General features: G+C 49.8%; 1 protein-coding gene across 1 annotated transcript in view; it reads right to left on the reverse strand.

The window, feature by feature from the left end:
- The window catches only part of CSMD2 (CUB and Sushi multiple domains 2), a 540,846-nt gene that overhangs the window by 249,174 nt on the left and 268,895 nt on the right, over positions 1-22,777 (reverse strand). The window contains 3 exon segments of the mRNA XM_042948549.1: positions 801-983; positions 17,897-18,009; positions 21,124-21,227. Of these exon segments, the coding sequence (XP_042804483.1) occupies positions 801-983; positions 17,897-18,009; positions 21,124-21,227 (400 nt within the window).

Here is a 22,777-nt window from a genome sequence, read left to right on the forward strand (position 1 = left end):
CGCCCTCCCCTGCAAGAAGCAGATGGAAAGAGACGGAGGAGGTGGGGTGGCGAAGCTTGGGAGAAGAAGACGTGGTAGCCCAGAGGAGAGTGAGCCTTTGATTTCTCAACAGAGACCAAGCGGGCTCTGCTCTTTGCTGTATACATCCCCTCACACTTGCCAATCGTACCAGGCCCAGGACCTAAAGTACAATTTGTGCCAGAAGGTAAGGTCATACCTTCCCAGAGGAAGAAAAAAGGGCCTCCTTGTTATCTCCATTGGATGGGCACTCCAAAGGATCAACAATCCAAAGACAGCTTGATTACCCATCCCTCCCTAAATCCAATCCAAGAGGAAGCAATCTGAGGAAAGCTTCTCATATCCTGGCAAGGCTGTGGTTTCCCACAGTACGCAGAGGCTGGTACAGAGTTGACAGTCTTACAAACTTGCCCGTCCCTTCCACCCTGGTTTGATTGTATGGTGTCACTGGCGGCAACAAGAGCGAGGAGCAAATGTCTGGCTCACAGCCTGGTGGGCCAAGCCCCAGTGGCCTCTACCTTGCTCTCAAGGATCACCACGGAAGGGAAGACGATGTTGAAGAAGGCCCCCAAATGTCAAGATCGATCATTCTCGGTGCCACAGTCTACGTTACTGCCAGAAAGGAGGACCCAACCAGCAACGCTGGGAGGAAAAGAAACCAACCAGAAGCTGTTGTTATGACCCGCAAGGTTCCCAAGGATGGGGCCCTGGAATGAGCTGGGAAACGGGGCCCCCTGCCTCTTGATGAAGACCCCAAAGCGGCCTCCTCCCCGCTCACTTACACACGCAGCCTGGCTTCTTAGCCGACCACTGGTTATTCTTTTGGCACGTGATTGCCTTCTGCCCCACCAGCTCAAAGGCAGGCTGGCACTCAAACTTGAGTGTGTCACCGTGGCGGAACCGGGAGCCTTCCCTTCGGCCGTAGGCAGGGATGCCAGGATCGCCACAGCTGCCCTGCTCGATCTCTGAAAGACAGGAAGAAGAGAAAACAGACACGAAAGGTGACTTCCGACCTCTCTTGGAGCCAGAGGCCCACGTTACATGCTCTGCTGTACCTCTGCCAGGAGTCAGTGCTCAGAGTGGCACAGGCAGGACCTTTCAGAGAAATCTTGCCTTGCCCTGTTTAAAACTGCATCCTGGGCCTGTTGGCTATCCGGATGTCTTCTTTAGAGAAGTGTCTATTCATGTTTTCTGCCCATTTCTTCACTGGGTTATTTGTTTTTCGGGTGTGGAGTTTGGTGACCTCTTTCTAGATTTTGGATACTAGCCCTTTGTCCAATATGTCATTTGCAAATATCTTTTCCCATTCCGTTGGTTGCTTTTTAGTTTTGTTGGTTGTTTCCTTTGCTGTGCAGAAGCTTTTTATCTTCATAAGGTCCCAGTAGTTCATTTTTGCTTTTAATTCCCTTGCCTTTGGGGATGTGTCAAGTAAGAAATTGCTACGGCTGAGGTCAGAGAGGTCTTTTCCTGCTTTCCCCTCTAGGGTTTTGATGGTTTCCTGTCTCAACGTCGCTCCTCATCAGGGAAATACAAATCAAAACCACACTCAGATATCACCTCACGCCAGTCAGAGTGGCCAAAATGAACAAATCAGGAGACTATAGATGCTGGAGAGGATGTGGAGAAACGGGAACCCTCTTGCACTGTTGGTGGGAATGCATATTGGTGCAGTCACTCTGGAAAACAGTGTGGAGGTTCCTCAGAAAATTAAAAATAGACCTACCCTATGACCCAGCAATAGCACTGCTAGGAATTTACCCAAGGGATACAGGAGTACTGATGCATAGGGGCATTTGTACCCCAATGTTTATAGCAGCACTCTCAACAATAGCCAAATTATGGAAAGAGCCTAAATGTCCATCAACTGATGAATGGATAAAAAAATTGTGGTTTATATACATAATGGAGTACTACGTGGCAATGAGAAAGAATGAAATATGGCCCTTTGTAGCAACACGGATGGAACTGGAGAGTGTGATGCTAAGTGAAATAAGCCATACAGAGAAAGACAGATACCATATGGTTTCACTCTTATGTGGATCCTGAGAAACTTAACAGAAACCCATGGGGGAGGGGAAGGAAAAAAAAAAGGAGGTTAGAGTGGGAGAGAGCCAAAGCATAAGAGACTCTTAAAAACTGAGAACAAACTGAGGGTTGGTGGTGGGGGGGGGGGGTGGGGGGGGAGGGAGGGGAGGGTGGGTGATGGGTATTGAGGAGGGCACCTTTTGGGATGAGCACTGGGTGTTGTATGGAAACCAATTTCACAATAAATTTCATATATTGAAAAAAAAATAATAAAATGCCAGCAAAATTTTAGAACAAAAAAGAAAAAAAACTGCATCCTGGGAGCACCCAGGGGGCTCAGTCAGGTAAGTGTCTGACTCTTGATTTCACAGTTTGTGGGTTCAAGTTCCACATTGGGCTCCATGCTGACACCGTGGAGCCTGCTTAGGATTCCTTCTCTCCCCCTCTCTTCACCCCTCCCCCACTAAAACTCTCACTCTCTGAAAATAAATAAACAAACTTAAAAAAATAAAATAAAATAAAACCGCATCTTGGGATGAATGTGCCTTCCAGCTGACAAATGCCAGAGACTCTGTGTCCACACAGAGAACACTAGGTACTTGGATATTTTCATTCGGTGAAGGTGGGTCTACATTCTTTATGAGATACCTGTCTCAGGAGCTAACAGATCTCAGTCTGGAGCTTACTGAACTTGACTCCGCGCTCAGATGACTAGATAGACCTTCAGCTCAGCCCATTCCTGAGCAGCAAAGACAAGCATGAAATGAGAAGGCTTTACTGGCTGCCATTCCCCAAACCAGAGATTAAGTGAGAATCAATATTCGCTGCCTTCTGACATGGAAGCACTTTCCCGAATTTTATTTTTAATTCAATTGGAGATGGTGCAGGTAAAATGGAACAAATGACTAAGAATGCCTTTAAAGTTCATTGGATTCCACGGTGGTGAGTCACACACCAAGTGGGTTCCCTGAGACAGCTTGGGGGGGGGGGCGGGAGGAGGTGCGGGCACGGTGGGGCATGATGGGCTGGCCGCCTTACAGGACAGTTAGACCCTGGAGACTTCAGGAAAGGACTGTGTCCTGGCCAAGTCCCTGGAGCTTCCTCCGGAGCCCTGTGCTTGGTGCTGTGAAAGATGGAGTGGAAAGGAGGGGTGAAGGGGATGGAGGGGAGGAAGGAGAAGAGGAGGAGGAGCTGTTCCCAGGGAGGAAGGCATCTTACAGGAAAGACAGGGAGTTATGGACGAAGGGACAGATAGTGAGGTGAGGGCGGTAGGGGCCTGTGATTTGGAAGAGAGGCCACTGGAGTAACCAGGGAAGTTTGTTGGACACCTTCCTAGGATCGTCAGGCCAAAGGAACCCTGCCTTTGCCGTAGACACCATTATGAGCCATGGAGCCACAGTCCCTGAAGTTGCTGTGCGTGACCCTATCAGGGATGACTCTCCAAAAATTTTCTTAGCACAACTGGTGGGTTTCTGTGGGCTGATCAGGCTAGCCCCATGCACTGCCTTATATGGACAGGCTCTTGACTGTCACATTCATATTACCCCGAAAACTAGGGCTTCCAGATCTCTGCTGAGAGTTGGCAGAACAAAGCATTCTTTGGCTAGAATCGTGTGCGTGTGTGTGTGTGTGTGTGTGTGTGTGTGTGTGTGTGTAGGCATCCGGAAGGAGCACCTAACTCAAATTTAGAGGGTGAGGCTGGAAACGCAGTGTGGGGAGTGAGACACTAAACTTTAGCACAAAATTTTAGGGGGCAACAAAAAAACCCTCAGCAATCAAGATAAATAACATCTTCATGTTATTTTTTAACATTTTTAGAAAATCAAAATTAATGCATATAAATCAAGCCCACAAAGAAAAAAAAATAATCAGAACTTAAAGATCAGATCTGACCCAGCACTTGTGTGACTCACTTCACTGGCCTCCCCCTAGTCCTGGCCATCTGAGTTTCTTATTATTTAAAATGTTGACATTTTTATCATAGATATTTTGCATTAATCTTGGCTTTAAAAAAATACTGCATTAAATTATTTAACTTAATTACTGAGTATTTTGGTGGCTTCTTTTCAATATATGCCCAAGGTGGATGACTGCTTATCTCAGCTCAGTCCCATCAGGGAAGGCTTCTTGGAGAAGGTGATGTCTAAGATGAGGCCTGAAGGCTGTGCAAGAGCCAGCAGGTGAAAGGAATAGGTGGGATTCATTGCAGCATTATTCACACTAGCCAAGACATGGAAACACCTAACTAACTACCCATGAATGAATGGGTAAACAAAATGTAGTAAATGTACACACACACACACACACACACACACACACACACTCCACTGGAATATTATTCAGCCATAAAAAAGAAAAAAGAAGAAAGTCCTGATATTTCCAACAACATGGATGAAACTTGAGGGCATTATGCTAAGTGAAATGAGTCAGAAAAAGACAAATACTGGGTGATCGCACTTATACGTGGAATCTAAAAACCCAAACTCATAAAACCAGAGAGTGGATTGCTGGTTGCCATGAGTGGGATAGGGTATAGTGGAGTAGGGAGGGGAAACTGATGAAGGGGGTCGAAGGGTACAAAGTTCCAGTTAGAAGGTGAAGAGGTTCCGGGATGTAATGTATAGCATAGTGACTACAGTCAACAATATGGTATCAGATATTTGGAAGTTGTTAAGAGAGTAGATCCTAAAAGTTCTCAACACACACACACACACACACACACACACACACACACACACACACTGTGAGGTGTTGTGATAGATATGTTAACTAACCTGATTATGGTAATCATTTTGCTATACATACACATATCAAATCATCATGCTCTACACCTTAAACTTACACAATGTTATATGTCAATTATAACTCAATAAAGCTAGAAAAAAAAGAAAGGAATGAGTGGGAGAAAGGGGGAGGAAGGGCCGTTCAGATGGAGAAGAGGCCATGCAAAGTCACAGGGGTGACACTGTTTGTAGGATTGCAATGAAAGCAGAGATAATAACTCACTAATCGTTATTATAACTAAGTTAGTTGTATGACTGATAATTCTAGTGCTGAATATGTGCTGGAAGCCACTCTGATCATTCTAATATTTCATCCTTATAGTAAGCCTATGAGCTAGGTACTGTTATTCTCATTTTAAAGGTGAGGAAACTGAGGCCCAGAGAGATCATGTAATTATCCAAGGTCATCTGAGTTATCTCAGATCCAAACATATGGTTCTAGGGTTCTTACTGTTGTACCACATTGCCTTTCTACAAGTACAAGTGTAGATATTTTCTACAAGCTGGTGGGAGATGAGGCTGGAAAAGGTGTGTGGGGCCAACCCATGAAAGACACTGTATAATCTGCTAACAAGACTAGGTTGCAGATAGGAGGCAGTGGGGAGTTAACAAAGGGTTTCATTTTACTTAGCATTTCATACTGTGCATTTTATTTTATTTTTAAAAATGTTTAATGTTTATTTATTTTAAGAGAGAGAGAGAGAGAGAGAGAGAGAGAGAGAGAGTGTGTGTGTGTGAAGGAGGGGCAGAGAAAGAAGGAGACACAGAATCTGAAGCAGGCTACAGGCTCTGAGCTGACAGCACAGAGCCCAATGTGGGGCTTGAACTCATGGACTGCGAGATCATGACCTGAGCCGAAGTCAGACGCTTGGCCAACTGAGCCACCCAGGTGTCCCTCATATCGTGTATTTTAAAAGATCATCCTGACTGTTATCTGCAGAATGGTCTGGGGGCAGCAATTCTGGAGGCAAGGGGATCATTCATTCATTCAGCAAACACACAAATGTCTACTTAGTGTAAGTCACTGTGCTGGGCACTGGGGGTGCAACAGAGAACAAGGCAGACACAAGCCCTGCCTCCATGAAGTTTCCATTCTGGTGGGAGGTTCACAATAATGTGGGGGATGTTTTGGTGACATCCTGGACTGAGCAAAGACAGAGCGGATGGGGAGAGGTAGACAGATTTGGGAGGTGGGACAGCAGGAAGCCACAGGCTATCCTGAGAGTGAGCACACCAGGGATAAAGGAGAGGCCAGGGTCTACAATGCCTGAGGGTTTGGCCTGGGCACCTGGGTGCACACTCACTGAGACAAGAATGCAGGGAGAAGAGCAGGTGTGTATGGTCATCAGTAAGGCATGCGGAGTTTTGGGGATGACTGTGATACCTCCAAGTGGACACATCTAGCAGAAAGTGGCTACATGGGTCTGAAGTTGAGGAGAAAAGTCTAGTGTAGGGGTGCATAATTTGGGATTCAGCTCACATATGGTAAAAGAAGCCATGAGAAGGATGTGACCACCCACAGAGAGTGAGATGTCAGTCCTGGACAGAATAGTTAGGAATACTGGATGGCCCAGTGGAATGCTGGATTGAAATCTGGCAGAGCAGGGTCACAGAGGCTTGGAGAAGAATGGTTTTCGAGGAGCAGATCTCTAGCCTCGAAGGTTCAGGGAAGCTTAGGTGGGGCTGACAAGCAGGTTAGAAGAAGGAGGTCACTGCTGATACTGGCGGGAGTGGTTGCATACAGTGATGGGGCCATATGCAATGGGAGAAGAGAAAGATGATACAGGAGGAACAGATGACTTTTAAAGGAGCCATTTCTTGGAAGTGAAGGAATAGAGAGAGCTTAGGTGGTAACTTGTGAGGAACATGGCCTTGAAGTAGGCAGCTTAAACATATTTTTAAGATCAGAGAAATTTAACCACATTTAAATGCTAGGGAAGGAGACAGACAGGCAAACAGACAGACACACAGAGTAAATGGCTAACTGAAGATTTGGAGGACAGATGGGGATGACAGCCGGAGGCTCTGGGGCAGGTAGGGCAGGGTACCCAGAGCACACTGCAGGATAGCCTGAGCCAGCAGGAAGCTCCTTCCTGCACGACAGGAAGGAGGAGGTGATCACTAAGCTTTCAGGTATGGTGTGGGAGGATGAAGGAGGTCCTGCGATGGCACAGGCTCTACTTCCCAGTGGAGGAAGGGTTCATGATCATTGCTGAAGGACAGGGCCTGCTTGTGGGGAAAGGGAGTTAACATTGACGAGAATGTCTGAGGCACTCACGCTGGATAAGATCATGGCTGGATGGACTGCCACCTAGCGCCTAAGGAGGGTGGAGATGATGCATGTACGGGGCGCCCCCGAGCAGCTCAGTAGCTTGGTGCATGCAGAAGTGGAGAAAGGGGGCTCCAGACTGATGGAGGGGTGGGGTTTGGAGAAAGGGAAGGCCACTGGGGCAAGGAGCTGAGGATCCCATTACAAGAATGGCGGAGGTGTTACCCTCGGGGCTCAGGCTAATGGGGGTGGGGGGGTGGGGGGGGAGCAGGAGGGGCTGGGGGATCGGGAGGCCAAGGGAGGATGATGATCAGGAGCAGAGTGGGTAGGGAGAGCTGAGGGGACAAAGGGCCTGGCGCAGGCTGGGTGCAGCTCAGATTTCAGAGGTGCTGGAGAGCAAGGTCCAGCTGCAGCCAGAGGGCAGCGCTATGAAGTGAGAAGGTCAAGTGGCTGGAAGGCAAGGTGACGGCAAGACTTGGGGTAGAGAGGAAAAGGCTGGTGGCACTGATGGGAGGGGACAAGAGCCAGATGTGGTGACAGCATGAGATCCAGGGAGATGGGGGACACATGGCCAGAATGGCACTGGAGGATGAACTGTAAACCTGCCTCTCAAATGTGAAGTTCGTGGGGACTGGCACAGGAGAGGGCTACCGGGTAATGGTAGCCTCAAGGGGAAGTCAGATTTAAGAGAGTACTTGGTGAAGAGGTCCAGAATAGGAGAGGGATACGTGTAGGGCCGGGACTGGGTGTAGGGGAGAAGAGGAGAGCAGGGTGGCTGGAGAGTTTGACAGAGGGGCTGGTGGCTGGCTTGTGTTCCTCAGACGCTCCTTGTCTTTGTCTTGGAGGGCCTTCCCTCCAAGCCCAGGGCCAACCTCTGCTGGGGGCACAGGGACCCAGGCCCCTCGCCCTCCCAGAGAAGGCTCCCTGTGCTCCTCTGCCTGCCTGAAAGGCACTTGACCTTGACCCTCCCGGTCTGACCCAGTCTGATGTCAGGGCCCAGAAAAGCAAATTGATAAACCAAATTTTGACTTGGAGAAAATCATGCATGCAATTTCTGTTATCTGGTTAATATAATTCCATTTTATAAGACTTGCTCCCTCTCTCTCTTTCTCTCCCTCCCTCCCTCCCTCCCTCTCTCCTTTTGCCTACAAAAAGCAAGCTGGCAAACATGAGGTGAGTGCTTCAGAATTCCACTGTGATGGGCTCGCCGCTCGAAGTATTTGCTCTCCATTTGCTTGGCGGCTTTATCCCCATCATCTGTGATCAACCTTACAGTCTTCTCCTGGGTTTTTCCATTTCTAATACCAAATTGGAATTCTCTTTCATGACAACGTCTGTCCAGGAGCGATTGCATCATGTCTCTCTAAATCCACCATCTGATTGCTCCGAGAAGGACAACGCCACTCGGAGGAGGAAGGGGGGTCCAAGCTTGGGCTGTGACTTGCTGCCTTTCCAAAGGGGTAGTACTTCATTTGTCCCTTCATCTAGTCACTGTGCCCTCAGCCTGGGCTACCCCCTCCTCTCCTCCCCTTTTTACGTGGCCGACTCGTCACTCTGTGGATTAGCTTAAGAGGCCACCTCAGAGATGCTTTCCCTGACCATGCACCTTATGTGGTTCCCGTTTTCTTGCCTCTCCTGGCTCCCCATCTTTTCCTTCATGGCACTGCCTAGATTCATGTGATTAGCTACTGTTCTAGACACTTGGGGGCATAGCAGTGGGGAAAAAAGGACAAGAATCTCTGCCCCCAAGATGCTTACTGTCTGATGGGTGTGAAGGACAGAATGATTCACCCACTCTGCCCCCCTGCTCCCGCTGGCTGCCAGGTTGGCTCCCCTGTTTCCTGTCCAATGGAATGTCAGTCCTACAGAGGCAGGCATTGGTTATGCGTTATTGACTCAGTTCAGCGCTTGGAACACAGAGAACGCTGTTTAACATTCGAATCCAGCTAACAGGTGCTGTGTGGAAACTGTGCCAAATGCCATGCTCAGCACTACAGACAGACAGTGGCCTGACCCATGGTCCCTGCCCTTAGAGAGTCACAGTCAAATGGCTGCAGAAGTTAAGTACAAGGGAAATGATGAGGGCAAGGGAGGAGGTGTGCACCTGACCACACAACCTTTGGGAGAGCAGAGGAGGAAACTCAGAGGGAGTGGGGGAGGCAAAGAGGCTTCACGGAGGCTGCCAAGCTGGAAACCTGGGAATCAGCCTGGATTCTGCCTTCCCCTCCCCACCTGCAGCCTAACTGCCTCATCCTGGCCCCCCTCTGAAACATCCCAGCACCCTCTGCTCTCCAGCCCCTCTCTCACTGTTCTAGTCTACCCTCTACCTGGATGGTGGCATCAGGCGAGAGTGGGTCCCCTGCCTCTTGCCTCTATTCTGTACTCAGCAAAGCAGGCTGAGATGGCTCCGAAAGAAAAATCCCATCATTACTATGCCCTGTTCATTGATTCTTTCATGGCTGCCTAAAATCCACAGATTAAGCCCCTAACAGCTTGACGTGGCAGGATCTTGCCTACCCCCTCCCACTCCAGACTCATCTTTGCCCATCACTGACCCTGAGATTTATCCATCCCCAAACTGAGCGGTCTGTGGGGAGACAAAACAGTGCAGTGGTGATGAGCAGAGATCTAAATCCCGGCCCTGACATAAGTAGGAGATCTTGCACATTTCCTATTCTCCCCGAGCCCTATTTTTGTCATCTGTAAAATGGAAATGGTAATAACGCCCACCTTTCAGGGTTGTTCTGAGGATTTAATGAACTTATGTGTATAAGACAATTGTCAAAATGCCTGGCACATGGCATGTAACCAGTAACCAGTAGGTGTTTCCCCATAGTCATTATCACCCGGTGCCTGGTGGAGCCCAGCCGGCTCTCACATGGCTCTCACATGGCACTGTGTCCTCTCTTCCTGAATGAACACCCCCTGCTCCTCTGTCAGATGAGGAATCGCCTTTAAGCGTCAGCTCAAGTGCTTCTTAATCTGGGATCTTCCCTCAAATCACCTAGGCAGACTTAGGGGATCTTTCTCTCTCACTCCCAGCCCTTTGGACCGTTTTCTGCCATGGCTCCATTGCTGTCATTTTTGGCATGCATTTCTCTATGTTAAATGAAAAATTTCTTGAGGACCAAGACTGTTTTTGAAAAGTCTATACTACCAGCTTCTAGCAGAGTGGGAGGCAAGGATGGAGCATTCAGTACATATTTGCAGGATGATGAGTGGCGGAGAGAGAGAAGGATGGAAGGAAAGAAGCAGGAAGGAGGAATGAAGGAAGAGAATACAGTATCTGGAGGATAGTTAGAAATTCACTGTGGCTGGAGGTGACAGTGAAGAGAGATGAGACCACAGAGAGGGTCTGAGGGGCACCGTGAAGAGCCTGGTTCCATGACTGAGGAGTCATCTATGGGTTGTCTTGGAGGCTATCAGTTCCTCAAAGCCAGGGGTCCCATCCCTTTTGCCCTCTGTATCTCCAGAACCAAGGACAGTGTCTCACACATACTGAGTGGCCCAGGCCCATTGTTCAATTAGCACAAACCCCTTTCGAGTGACGGAGACACTGTGGTGCTTAAGACAACCCCTGGGCATGCCTAGATCTCATGGATTTCCTTAGAACCACATCCCACTCCACTTCTCTGCTTCTGATGGGAAGGATACAAGGAGGCTTGGGGCATAGTGCATCCGTCTGTATGTGCATCTGGGTTTTCATGCATCTCTTTGCAAAGGCTGTCACAAATTGGGTGGAAGTGTGGGTAGATGAAGTGGGTGACGTTCTTCCTTCCCCATCTCCTTCCTCCACAACACTATCATGGGGATGTCACAGCTGAAGGAGGTTAGGGACAGGGGGTAAATGTGGACATACAGAGCACTGGGGTTGCCTCCAAGCTGTTTGCATCAGCCCCAAGCTAGAGCTTGCTATTTGCAAAAGCCCGTGTATTTAGAGAGCATATCTCATGGACAAATTACTTCCTGCCAATTTTCTCTTCAGTATCATAATGCCAGTTTATTGCAGACCGCTTGCAGCCTGCCAAATTTTAATGGTGCAGCATTCTCTGTTGTTTGCCAACCCCCCGCCCCCAGGGGCCAGGACAGACTTGGGTACAGCGTGGATCCCACTGGGCTTTCCTGACAGCGGGCAACTGCTGCCTGCATCTAGCTAAACCCTAGCTCTCTGTGCCTGAGAAAGCTTTAAGGGTCTCATGGAAACCCAGGGAGTGTCTTAGGAACATGCTTAGTGTTATTCCTGGCAAGTTGGGGAGTTTGGGCCTCTCGGCTCATGGGGATAACGTACAAAGCAGAGGTATCCTGAATAGAGCTGACTGGAGGTGAAAAATGGCCTTGTGCTTGAAGTGAGGCAGGGTCCAAAAAGGAGTGGCACCAATGATGCCGGTCTGTTGTCCTTGGCCTTCTTTCCAGCCCAGCTCTGAGGCCATCACTTTTAGGAAGTTCACCTATGTCTCCCAGCAGCATTAAGTTCTTGGGAAGGGGATGGAGGTGTGGGAGGCAGAGGGCTAGTCTTGCCTGTGTTCTCCCTACTCGCTCTCAGACTTCATGTTCTCTCTCTCTCAGGGACCTCTGACCAACTTGTTCTCATCCTTTACACAACTCTCCATTCCAGACACCTGTTCCTCCACGGAGCCTTCCCTGATACCCTCAAGCAACGTTATCTGCCCCTCCTTGATATTTTCTCATCTTCTCGGACTTCCTTGACTCTACTGAACATAGGCTATGACTTAGGTGAAGGCAGAGATTTTCTTCTTGTCCTTGGGGCCCCAATGTCCTGAATAGTGTCTGCAACACACAATAGGAGCTTAAATAATATTGAATACACAGCTGACCTCATTTCCAACACGGGTCCCTGCTCTTGGGCATCCTTTCTGTATAATCTCTACCGCCCTGCTCCTTCATTGTCTCCAGGGTCAAGGTCTCAGCTCCTTCTTTGCCTGTGCCAGCCAAATCCCCAGATTTAGCATTAGGCTGCCAGATTCCAGGCTCTGAGTCAGGAAGCAAGGAGACTCCCAGATTGATGCTAAAACTTGTTAGCAAGTTGTATGTAATTTTATAATGTTTCTGGTAAGTGCTAATTGCCTGTTCCTTAAATATTTCTTGTTCTACTGGGAAGCAAAGCAATTGCAACTCTGAATGCATTTCCTACAGCTGGCTGCCCCCATGGAGGGGGACTGAGTTCCAGGCTCCAAGTACTCAGATATTGATGGAGCCTGAGTCCCCTCCCCCACCCTGACCTGTGATTGTGACAAACAGAACTGGAAGAATTTCTAGAAAGTAAATCCCCCAATTTTCCCACCCAGGGCTCACACTTTTAATGAGGGGAGGGAGGTTATACTGCAGTGCCACCTGCCGGCCCCAAGGAAGCTTCTCTTTACCTGAGCTGGGGCAGAGGGCATATTGATGATGATGGGGCCAGGAGTGCCTGGAGGGTGGTCTCTGCCCACGAATGCCTCATGCCACCTGTGGAACATCTACACCCTCCTATCACCGAGCCAAGGGGCCTAACATGTATGGAATTCCCCAGAAGCAGATAAAAGGAGGGCTAGGATAGGGACGGAGGTCATTCTGAAGCTCTGGGCCAAGGGTGCAGGTTGGGAGAGGAGCTGCGGACCTGGGGAAGCAGGCAAGGGGGCAGGCTTTTAACTGTTTACTCTGGCTGGCCCTGAGGGGCAGGCTTTTAACTGTTTACAGGCTGGCCCTGTGTTGGGAGCCTCACTACACTGAGCCCTTGGAAGAACCCCCATGAGATCACTGTTTATCAGTCCACCTTCGCAGGTGAGAAAACTCAGAATCAAAGATATGGAGGGACTGGCTAAGACCACACACAGAACCAATGGCAGAACTCAGTTAAAAACAGAGTTTGTCTGACCCCAAAGCCAGGGGGACAATGGAGAACGCCTGGCTCTTGCATCTGAGCTCTGAGAGGCGATAAAGTGGGCCGTGAGGGGATGGAGAGGGTGTGGAGGAAGGGTGTTTGGTTGTGCTTGTGTAGAAAGTCATTAAACCTTAATCTGAGAGCTTTTCTGAACGCATGCTGTATGCCAGGCACTGGGCACTCTGTGGGTTCACAGGAGCCAGAATGTGGCTTGGAGTTACCGTAAATGGAGAGTCTTGGATACCATGTGAATGATAACCCTAAGAGCGATGAGAAGTCATCATGAGGAATTTTTAAGTAGGAGAGAACTCTGCCAGATGTGGATCCTGGAAAGATCGCTGAGATGTGTGTGGCCGATGGTGGGTGGGGGAGGACTAGAGTCAGGGAGGCCAAGAAGAAGGACTGGGCCATCATTCAAGTGAGAGGTGATCACGGCCTCAGCCATGGGAGTGACAGAGGGGCTGGGACACTGCAGCGGGAGAACTGACAATCTGGGAACTGAGTCAGAGATGAGAGAGGGAGAAGGAGGAGGAGGAGGAGGAGGAGGTGAGGCCCAGTGATGGTATGGATGGTGGCACAATTCATCAACATGGGGACACTGGAGCAGGGGGTGTGGCATGGGGGTGGAGATGGTGAGCTCAGTTTGGATGATGTTAATGGACTGAATGTGTGTGTCTTCCCCACATTCATATGGTGAAGTGTTAACCTCAAATGTGCCTGTATTTGGAGATGGGGCCTCTAAGGAAGTAACAAAGGCTAAATGAGGCCCTAGGGGTGGGGCCCAAAGCCAATAGGATTAGTGTCCTTATAAGAAGAGACACCACAGAGCTTGTGTCCCCCACCCCCCGCCTCCAAGGAAAGACCATGTGAGAACACAGTCATAGGCTGCAGTCTGAAGACAGCCCAGACCAGAAACTGAATCAGCCAGAACCTTGATCTTGGACTTTTAGCCTTCAGAATTGTGAGAAAATAAATTTCTGTTTCAGCCCCCAGTGTATGGTGTCTTGTTATATCTGCCCGAGAAGCCTAATGTGCGTGCCTTGGGTTTGAGATGTCTGAGGGAGAAGCGTATCAACTGTGTCACAGGAAGACTACAAATGGGGAACAGATTTGGAAGTCACCAGTGTTTAGGTTGAGATGGAAGCCACGGGAATGGATGCAATTAACTGTGGAGGGTTCTAGAAGAAAGAGGACAGAAAGCTGAGGAGAGACCCCAAGAAGGGCCTGCTCTGCAGGGGCAGCGAGGGGCCAGCCAGAGAGATGGTGGACACCCAGGAGGCTGCAGGCGGCAGAAGCTCCCAGGACGGGAAGTCACATCAGGAGGCCAGGGGATGCAATAGACCCAGCTTTATTCACAGTAGAGGATGACTCCTTCACTGATGGCTCCTACCCTCAAATAAAAGGTCGAAGGTGGAAGGGACAAGAAGGGAAAGGCCAGCCTATCCCTACATTTAAGAATTCATGGGTTCTTCTCCCTTATGGACAAAGTACAGACTCTTTGTGAGGCCTCCAGGCTCTCAGTGACCTCCCGCCACTTCTGCCTCTGTTTCCTACAACACTGTGGCCACAGGAACCATCTCAATTCTCGGCCAGTGTGGGGAGTGAGGGTCCCAGGTGCGGAGTGCAGGCGGGATGCGGGGACCCGGCGCCAGGCCTAGCAGCACAAGCCCAGACCACCTGCAGGACAGGCAAGGAGCCATGTGCTCCCCGGCAGAAGAGGACACGCCCCGGAGTGGGGAACAGTGGCGATCATGGAAGGCTTGGGTGCAGGGGAAAATTAGCGGCCCAGGGGAAGGTGCCTCTCTGCACCACTCACTGTGCAAGGAGCTCTCTGTGACCCCATTTCACTCTCATCACAAGGCTCTATGGTCACCATTATCATCTCCATTTCCTGAGTGCGAAACTGAGGCTCAGACAGATCCTATGACTTGGCCAGGCCCACAGCGGAAACCAGCCAGGATTCACCAGGTCTGGCCCACTTCCGAGCCTGTTCCCTCTTCACAGAACCGGATGCCTCTGTGAGCAGAGCCCATGTGGCCCCGGTGGGTTGGCCATGTACATAAATGCCCAGACTATCTTCCTGATTTGCCAGGGTCAAGGAGAGGTCCTGCTGACCCCTAGTCTGTGACTAGCAGGCAGGACAGTTTTGAGACGGCTTTGGTTTTCTGTTCTGGCCCAGGCGGCTTGCTGCTGCAGTCTCATCACCCAGCTGCGTGCTGCTCACGTGACAGGATCATCAGTCTGGGCTGGGCGGGAGGACACATGACCTCACAAGCAAAACCCTGACCATCAGTAATGAGGAGCCCAGCTCATGCTCTATGGCCCATTTGACCAGGGCAAAGCTTTGGCTTCCATAAATATTTTATAAGGGATTGAAATTCTGTCCCTTTGGAGACTGCTGGTAGAGGGGGAAATCGTGGCCTTTGAAGCCAGAAACACAGAGTCGAATCTCGGCTCTTCCAGGTCCCAGACTTGGTGTGACCCCGGGCAGGTCACTCCACACTTCTGAGTTTCAGGTTCCTCGTGCACAAAAGAGCAGCCGTCCGCTAGCTGTCACACTGAGTGAGATGAAGCAGAGTTTCTCAAACTGGTGTTTAGCCACAAATCCCTTCGTAAAAGATGGCTTAGAAGGAACAGAAGGATGGAGAAGACATGGAGGCAGCGGCAGAACCCTCCCTGCTAGGCACCCCCTCCCCGACCCTGGTGGTCCCTGAGGGTACTCTAAGTCTTTGCACACCACTGCTTGAAAACCTTGAGAAAATTAGCACAAACGTCCTGGCACATAGCAGGGCATTCAATGTTTTGTCCCTTTCTTTTCTAGTGAAACCACACCAAACAAAGCTAATTCCTCTTTCCCACGTGACAACCCTTCAAATATTTAGATGCAGCTCTCAGTTCTCCTGAGCCCACTCTTCCCCCAAATATACTTTCAGGGGGCCATTAACCTTTGTCACTGGGCTTGACTTCAGCCCTCTCCCTACCTGTCCCCACAATTAAGCCTAATTCTCGGTGCCTGGGCAGAACAGAATAAAGCACAACTAACTCCCTGAGGTAAATTCCAGGCACTAAGTTTCTGAACCTTAACAGAGGACATGGTATTTATTCCCACTGCATCTGATCCTGGTAACTTGGGCAACTGCTTCAACCCATCGAGGTCTTCCTGCACCTTGTTTGCTGATTCCTATACTGTCGTCCCTTTCCGGCTCATGCTATTCATGTCTTATCCATGCCATTGATAAAATATGGACAGATTAAGGGCACGTGGGTGGCACAGGATCACTTCTCCCCACTTCTGGAAACATTCAGTGCTGAACATGCACAGAATTTCAGAAATGGGGAAAACTCTGAGTCCAAATCCATTCCCATTTTCCAAGGGGTTGAGTGTCAGAGAGGCCTGAATTAGGGTCTCCTGACTTCCCTCCGCTGTCCCCCAGAGCTGCATGTAACTCTGGTACCCAAAGAGACACTGGTTTAACTACCTGTGTCCTCACTCACTAGTCACTCATAATTGCTGTGCAATTCTTATTTTCACATCCTTTATCAAACTTACTGTTTGCAGAAGCCCTGTGTCCTAGGGCATATTATTACATCCATGTCACAGGTGAAGAAACAGAGTGCCAGAGAGGCTCCCTGACCTGCCATGGAGCTAGAAAGTGAGAGAAACAGGATGTGGACCCACCAGCACCTGTCACCCTGTAGGTGTTCTCTGTCTGCTGTTCTGTGTCACCTCGACACGTGCTTCCCATTCTTACAACAGTACCTTCACTGTCCTGGCCTCCAGAACAGGGAGAGAAAACATTTCTGTTCTTTTAAGCCCCCCAGTTCATGGGCCTTCTCCAGAGTGGTTGTAGGAAACTAACACACCTCCTGTGTACCCAATCTGGAGACAGAGCACAGGTCCTGGTACAGGAAGAAGTCCTGGTCCCTGGTCCCTGGGACACACTGAGCAGAAGAAGAGTCTCTAGGAGTTTCTCCCCCAACTCATCTCATGTAGAATGATCAGGTCTCTGGATGGGGGTGGGTAAATACCTTCTCTCCCTTATCCCCTGCCCTGTCTCTCTGATAGCCACCGAGTCATTTTCAAGACTCAAGGCTCACTTTCTTGATAGAGCCTTTCCTGATGCCACACAAAGGATGAATGCCTCTTTCTCTGTGCTCCCACTGGCTGTTTGCCACAGGTTATCTTGCTTCAGTGATAGCTCGTGTGTTTTTTCCTCTCACTACTAGAGTGTGGACTCCTTGCAGGGGCTCGGATCTGATGCATCAGATCCCCTAGTGCTGGGCTAGGCTCTGCCACCAAAGAAATGTGACCAAATGCCCAGGGGGCTGGCCTCTGCTCCCCTTTCTGTGGGGATCGGCATCTGCAGTCATCATCAATAGGAAGTCTGGAGGCGCACATAAGGCTGATGGTGGTGGTCTCTCCTGGGCCCAGGGTTTGCTGTTCCCTTAATGCTGATTCTCAGTAGATTCAGTTCATCTGCATTTGTACCCTCCTCAGGCCACCAATGGTGTGTGTGTCCCCAGCCCTGTGCGCAGTTACTCATCACTGTGACCCATATATGGGAGCTTGGGAAGCTACTTCTTCCAGTCTAAAGATAAAAAAATAAGCAAGGCTCCAAAAATTTATGGGGTCTTTTAAAGGTCTACACAAGCCAGGTATGAATTGCGGATGAAACTAACGTATGCGTCTGGTGCTGTGTGGTCTGTGCTTCACGTGCTTTATCCCAGATAATCCTCAAAACAGTCCAGGGACCCACTGCATGAAGGAGGTGAGGCTCAGAGAATTCGGATAACGTGCCTAAGGAGACAGGAAGCTAGAGCGGGGCAGAACCAGGATGCGAACCCAGGGCTTGCTGATTCCACATCCAGACCCCAAGTCTGATCCTACAGTGAGTGTACTGGCTCCTCAAGAGCAGTTACCTTCGTAAGAAGCCTTGAATCCCAGGGAGCTGCCACTGCCATCAGTCTGGAAGAGGAGCCACATTTGATGGTTGGTGCTGACAATGAGATCTGGGACCGACGTACCTGTCAGGCTGTCAGGAGAGAGAGATTTAGAGGCATGCACCCCACCATGGCACCCCACTGAATGACTAGAAACCCTGGCCACTCAGGCAAATCCCTGGCCCCACACTATTTGACTCTGGAGCCCAGAGCATGTGCTCCAGGGGCGGGAAGACTCACCACCTCTCCCCTTCAGCCACAGGTGGGGCTTGGATTTAGCCCCTGGGCTCAGGAGGGTGATCTGTGTCCTTGCTTTCTCAGGGGACAGAATAGCTGTAGTCAGATCTAATGAAGGGGTGTCTACAATCCTGCCACCTTCGATCTCTCATGTGAACTGTACTGCAGAAAAGACACAGACAGAAACCCATTGCTGCAGTTGGAACCCCGCCATTCCTTTGAATGAGACATCTCTCTCCATTCTATATATGAAGCAAGTCTTAAAGTGCAACTGTTACTCTGGGGCCACATTCTTTCTGAAGAACAGTTTAAGCATGGGGAAGATTCTGATTCAACTCACATTTACCAAAACCTATCCAAACAAGACAATTTTCCATCTATTATCTTATTAAATGACCCCAGTAGGCCAGGGAGGGAGGGGTTGCATTATCCCCATTGTACAGATGAGACCAGGGTGTAGAATGGACAGTGGCTTTACCAAGGTCAGCCTGATGGAGAGCAGTAGAGCCAGAGTCCCATGCATAGGCTGGGGTTTCCATAAGGAACCATCCTCTTGCTGCTGAGACCAGACAGATCGCCAGCACAGATTGGGAGTTGGTTGTAGATGGCGTGATTGGATCAACGGGTCTTAATCTCTGCTCCATTCTGGGGTCTCAAAGCTTGGAGGGCCATTGAGTTGGCTGCAGGGATGATGATCGCAGCATGAGTGCCATAGGGGTGGAGCTACACCTGGGGTACACCAGCCTGGCCCATGTGACATCACTGGGTTAGGGTGCTGGCGTTCTGTAGCAAGGACTGAGGCTAAGCCAGGGCTGGCTCCTGACTCTAGGGTGGCAGAGTCTGTCTGACCCAACTATGACAACAAAGGAGTCCAACCATTTTGTGTGTTTCCCTGAGGTTTGAGATTGACATTGGCCTAAAGAGATAGGAGTGTGAGGGCAGAGCCCCTGGGCTGTTACAGACCTTATTGGGAACTCACCCAAACTACATAGGTCCAGAGACCTGCATGTAAATCCTGGATCTGCCATTCATTTGCTGTGGGGCCCTGGGCAAGTGGTTGAGCCACTCTGGGCTTTTTTATTTCATGTTAAATAAGGGGTTTGGGTTGTATGATCCCTAAGAATCTTTTCAGCTCTGCTGTTTGGAAGGTTCTCTCTATGACAAAGTACAGTGGGATTTTGTCTTTGGAGGAGACAGAACTGGGATCCTGGCCTTCTGGGCGCACTGAACTGATGTAACATATAGGGCAGGTGAGTGATGAGGATCCACCAACATAAGGAAGGGGGTATGATGGCTAGTTTTGTGGTTCAATTTTACTGGGCCAAAGAGTACCCAGATAGCTGGCCGAACATTGTTCTGACTGTTTCTGTGAAGGTGCCTTTGGATGACATTAACATTTAAATTGGTAGACTGAATAAAGCAGATTCCCCCTCTCAGTATGCGTGGGTCTCATCCAGTCAGTTGAAGTCCTACATTGAACAAAAAGAACTCTTTTTGCCTGCCAGACTTCCAGCTGGGACAATGCTTGCTTGCTTGCTTATCTGTCTGTCTGTCTATCCATCCATCCATCCATCCATCCATCCATCCATCCTGCCTTGGACCTGAATAAAAACATTAGCTCTTCCTGGGTCTAGAGCCACTGGCCTTTGCACTAAAACTACATCAACAGCTCTCCTGGGTCTCCAGCTTGCCGACTCACCCTGCAGATCTTGGGGCTTGTCAGTCTCCATTATCATGTGAACCGATTCCTTAAAATAAATCCCTTGCTCTCTGTGTACATCCTATTGGTTCTGTTTCTCTGGAGAACCCTGATGAATACAGTGGAGTAGGCAGGGGGGAGGGGATGTCCTTCAGGCTCACATTCCATTTCTTTCTCCTAAGAGATTCCAAGTCCCAGCCACGTCACCTGATTCAGAGGGTAATGTCATGAGTCATTTAACTGTCCTGACAGGATCTTCTCTGGCAGGTGTGGGAAGGGCCCAGAACAGAACAGCTCCTGGACAGGGAAGCTATTACTGAATAGCCATTTCTCCTTCAGCATTAAAAGCAGAGGGTGTTAGCCTGGTCGGGAAGGGGTATGGCATGGGATGCTCTCCTCGACTAAAATCAAAAGGCATGAACTCAATTGCTGGTTCTGCCTCCAACTAGCTTTGTAACCTTTGGGTCTCAGTTTCCCTACCTGTTAAATGGGGATAATAACACAAATTAAATGAGATATCGGATGTGAAGTTTCCCTTCCCAGTACCTGGGCACATGGTGGATGTTTGGTGTACATGAAACCCTCCTCCCTCCTCTCCCTGCCATCTGGGCAGGGGAGAGGAGCAAGATCAGGCTGTCTGTGCTGGGCCACATGCACCAACAGGAGTGTTTTCCTATGTTTATGTCAGGCTAGTGGTGGTGGGCAAAAGAGGAGTTAATGCTCCCCACCAGACGCAAGACCCAACACAATGGAATCCCAGGACAGCTAGATATTACCCTCTCCCTTGACTAGACCACATGACACTAGCCTTTCGTTGCTCAGGAAATGTGGCCATCATGTGTATGTGGTCCCAGATCCCTGAAACCATCCATTTCCCAGATAGTTCTTAGCATGCGGGAGGTTAGCAAAACACTTCCCCTGTCTCTGTCTGAAGTCAGATTGCCACGGATGGACATGGCCTTGAGAAGAAGCTGGAGGATGGCAGAAGCAGGGTCTACACAGAAGCAGACCATCATGTGGAATGCTCCAGGCGTGCACACAAAACCTTGACTCTCCCTGCTCCCTGAGAAATGGTTCATTCTATACTCATTTCCTGCAAGAATTTGGCCAGTGCTCTGGAACAGAGGGGCTGAAACCAGCAGCACAGAAGGACCCCTGTCCTTGACACGGTGTGGCCTGGGGACCAGAAAGGACATGATGCATCATTCCAGCACCCCTGGGCCAGGGGCATGTGCTCCCACCCTCCTGACCACAGCCCCACTTCACTCACACGTAGAGGACAGTTTTCTGATCCCCGTCCTGCCCGCCGTCCCCCACCGTCAGGGTGTCGTAGCCCCTTTCCAAGTCGAAGTCCTCAAAGGCCAGCTTGATCACCTGGGGAGGGAGCATGGGGTTAGGGGGCAGGTAGGGGCTGCCAAGAGACACGCGTACAGCTGTGAGGACAGTGAGAAGTTCCCTCCTTGGGTCCTGATGCCCAGAGTCCCTGCGACACCTCCCCACATAACCCTTGATCCAAACTGAGCATTTCCATGCCACCTCTTGGAGCATGAGCTATTTTTTTTCAGGCCATAGTCTCTAGAGTCCCCTGATGTTTTCCAAAGATGTTCACAGCACATCTGGCCAATTCTGGGGACTGTTATGGGAACATCAGGCACATCTGGCTGCCTGTGAGAAGATTAGATTCTTTCTTCATGCTTTAATGCACAGAAATCCCCTGGACTTGGTGTCAATTTTTCAGGCCACATGTGGCATCTCAGCTCTCTAGCCCCCAGGGATCTGGGGGGCAGAACTTTCTCTTAGCCTCTCTTCTGCCTGCTTTGCTCCACCCTCTTTTATCTGTTGAATAAATGAATGTTCCAGGAAGGAGGTTTCAACAAGGTTCTCTCTTGTTCCAGTCCTGCCTTCGACAATATTTACTAAACACACAGCATATGCCAGGTCTAGGAGGTGGGGTTTCAAGAGTGAGCATGGTCCCTGCATTTGGTGAGCAGGGGAGACAGAAAGTACACTGAGAATTGCCATGCTGGTTGATAGGTGTCCCGGTGAGGGGCCTGTGGCTCACAGAGCCTGCACCGGGGGTAGGAGGAAGATGGTCCGTGGTAGTGCTGAGGGTTTTGAAGCCTACAGAAGACGGTCAGGCTGCAGGAGGATGCTGGGAGAGGGAAGGACCATTCCGAGGAGCCAGAGGCACAGGGCCTGAGCTGTGGCAGTGATGGGACATTCTAGAACAAGTGTTCACTGTCTGTTGATGGAAGGTCCACACACTAAGCACACCTGCTAGCTGTTTCACTATGGGGGACGATGTGGTTGGAGGTTCAGTGCAAGGAGGTGACTCAAGAAGGTCCAGAACTTGAGAATTTTGCCTGGAGCTAAGTCCAAAGGGTCTTATAATCTCCCCTGATCCAAAGAGTTGGAGTTTATCCTGAGGGAGAGGTGGTAGAAAAGTTTTAAACAGTGGGTGGCAGGGGCACATGGGCGTTTGAGAAAAACATCCGTCTGGCTGCTCGTGTGGAAACGGATGTGGTGGGAGTGAGGCCAGAGTGGTGAGGATGGGTCTAGGCATTTGTACTCAACTAGGTGAGCGATGGAGGTGGGGGGGGTGTGGGGGGACTGGAAACGAGAGACAGGGCCTGGCAACATTTAGGGCTTTGTGACTGGATGGGTGTGGGGACCAAGGGAGGGGACGGGATTCTGGATGACTTGTGGGTCTCCGAACAGGTGGATGGTGGTGCCATTCATGAAGACAGGACACAGAGAGGCACCACTCCTAATGGCTAATCTGGGCCTCTTTTTATCAGTTTCATTTTTTTAAAGGTTTTATTTAAATTGCAGTTAGTTAGCCTACAGTGTAATATTACTTGCAGGTGTACAATATAGTGATTCAACACTTCGACACAACACCTGGTGCTCATCACGACAAGTGC

The sequence above is a fragment of the Panthera leo genome, chromosome C1 (genome assembly GCF_018350215.1).
Source record: "Panthera leo isolate Ple1 chromosome C1, P.leo_Ple1_pat1.1, whole genome shotgun sequence".
NCBI lineage: Eukaryota > Metazoa > Chordata > Mammalia > Carnivora > Felidae > Panthera > Panthera leo.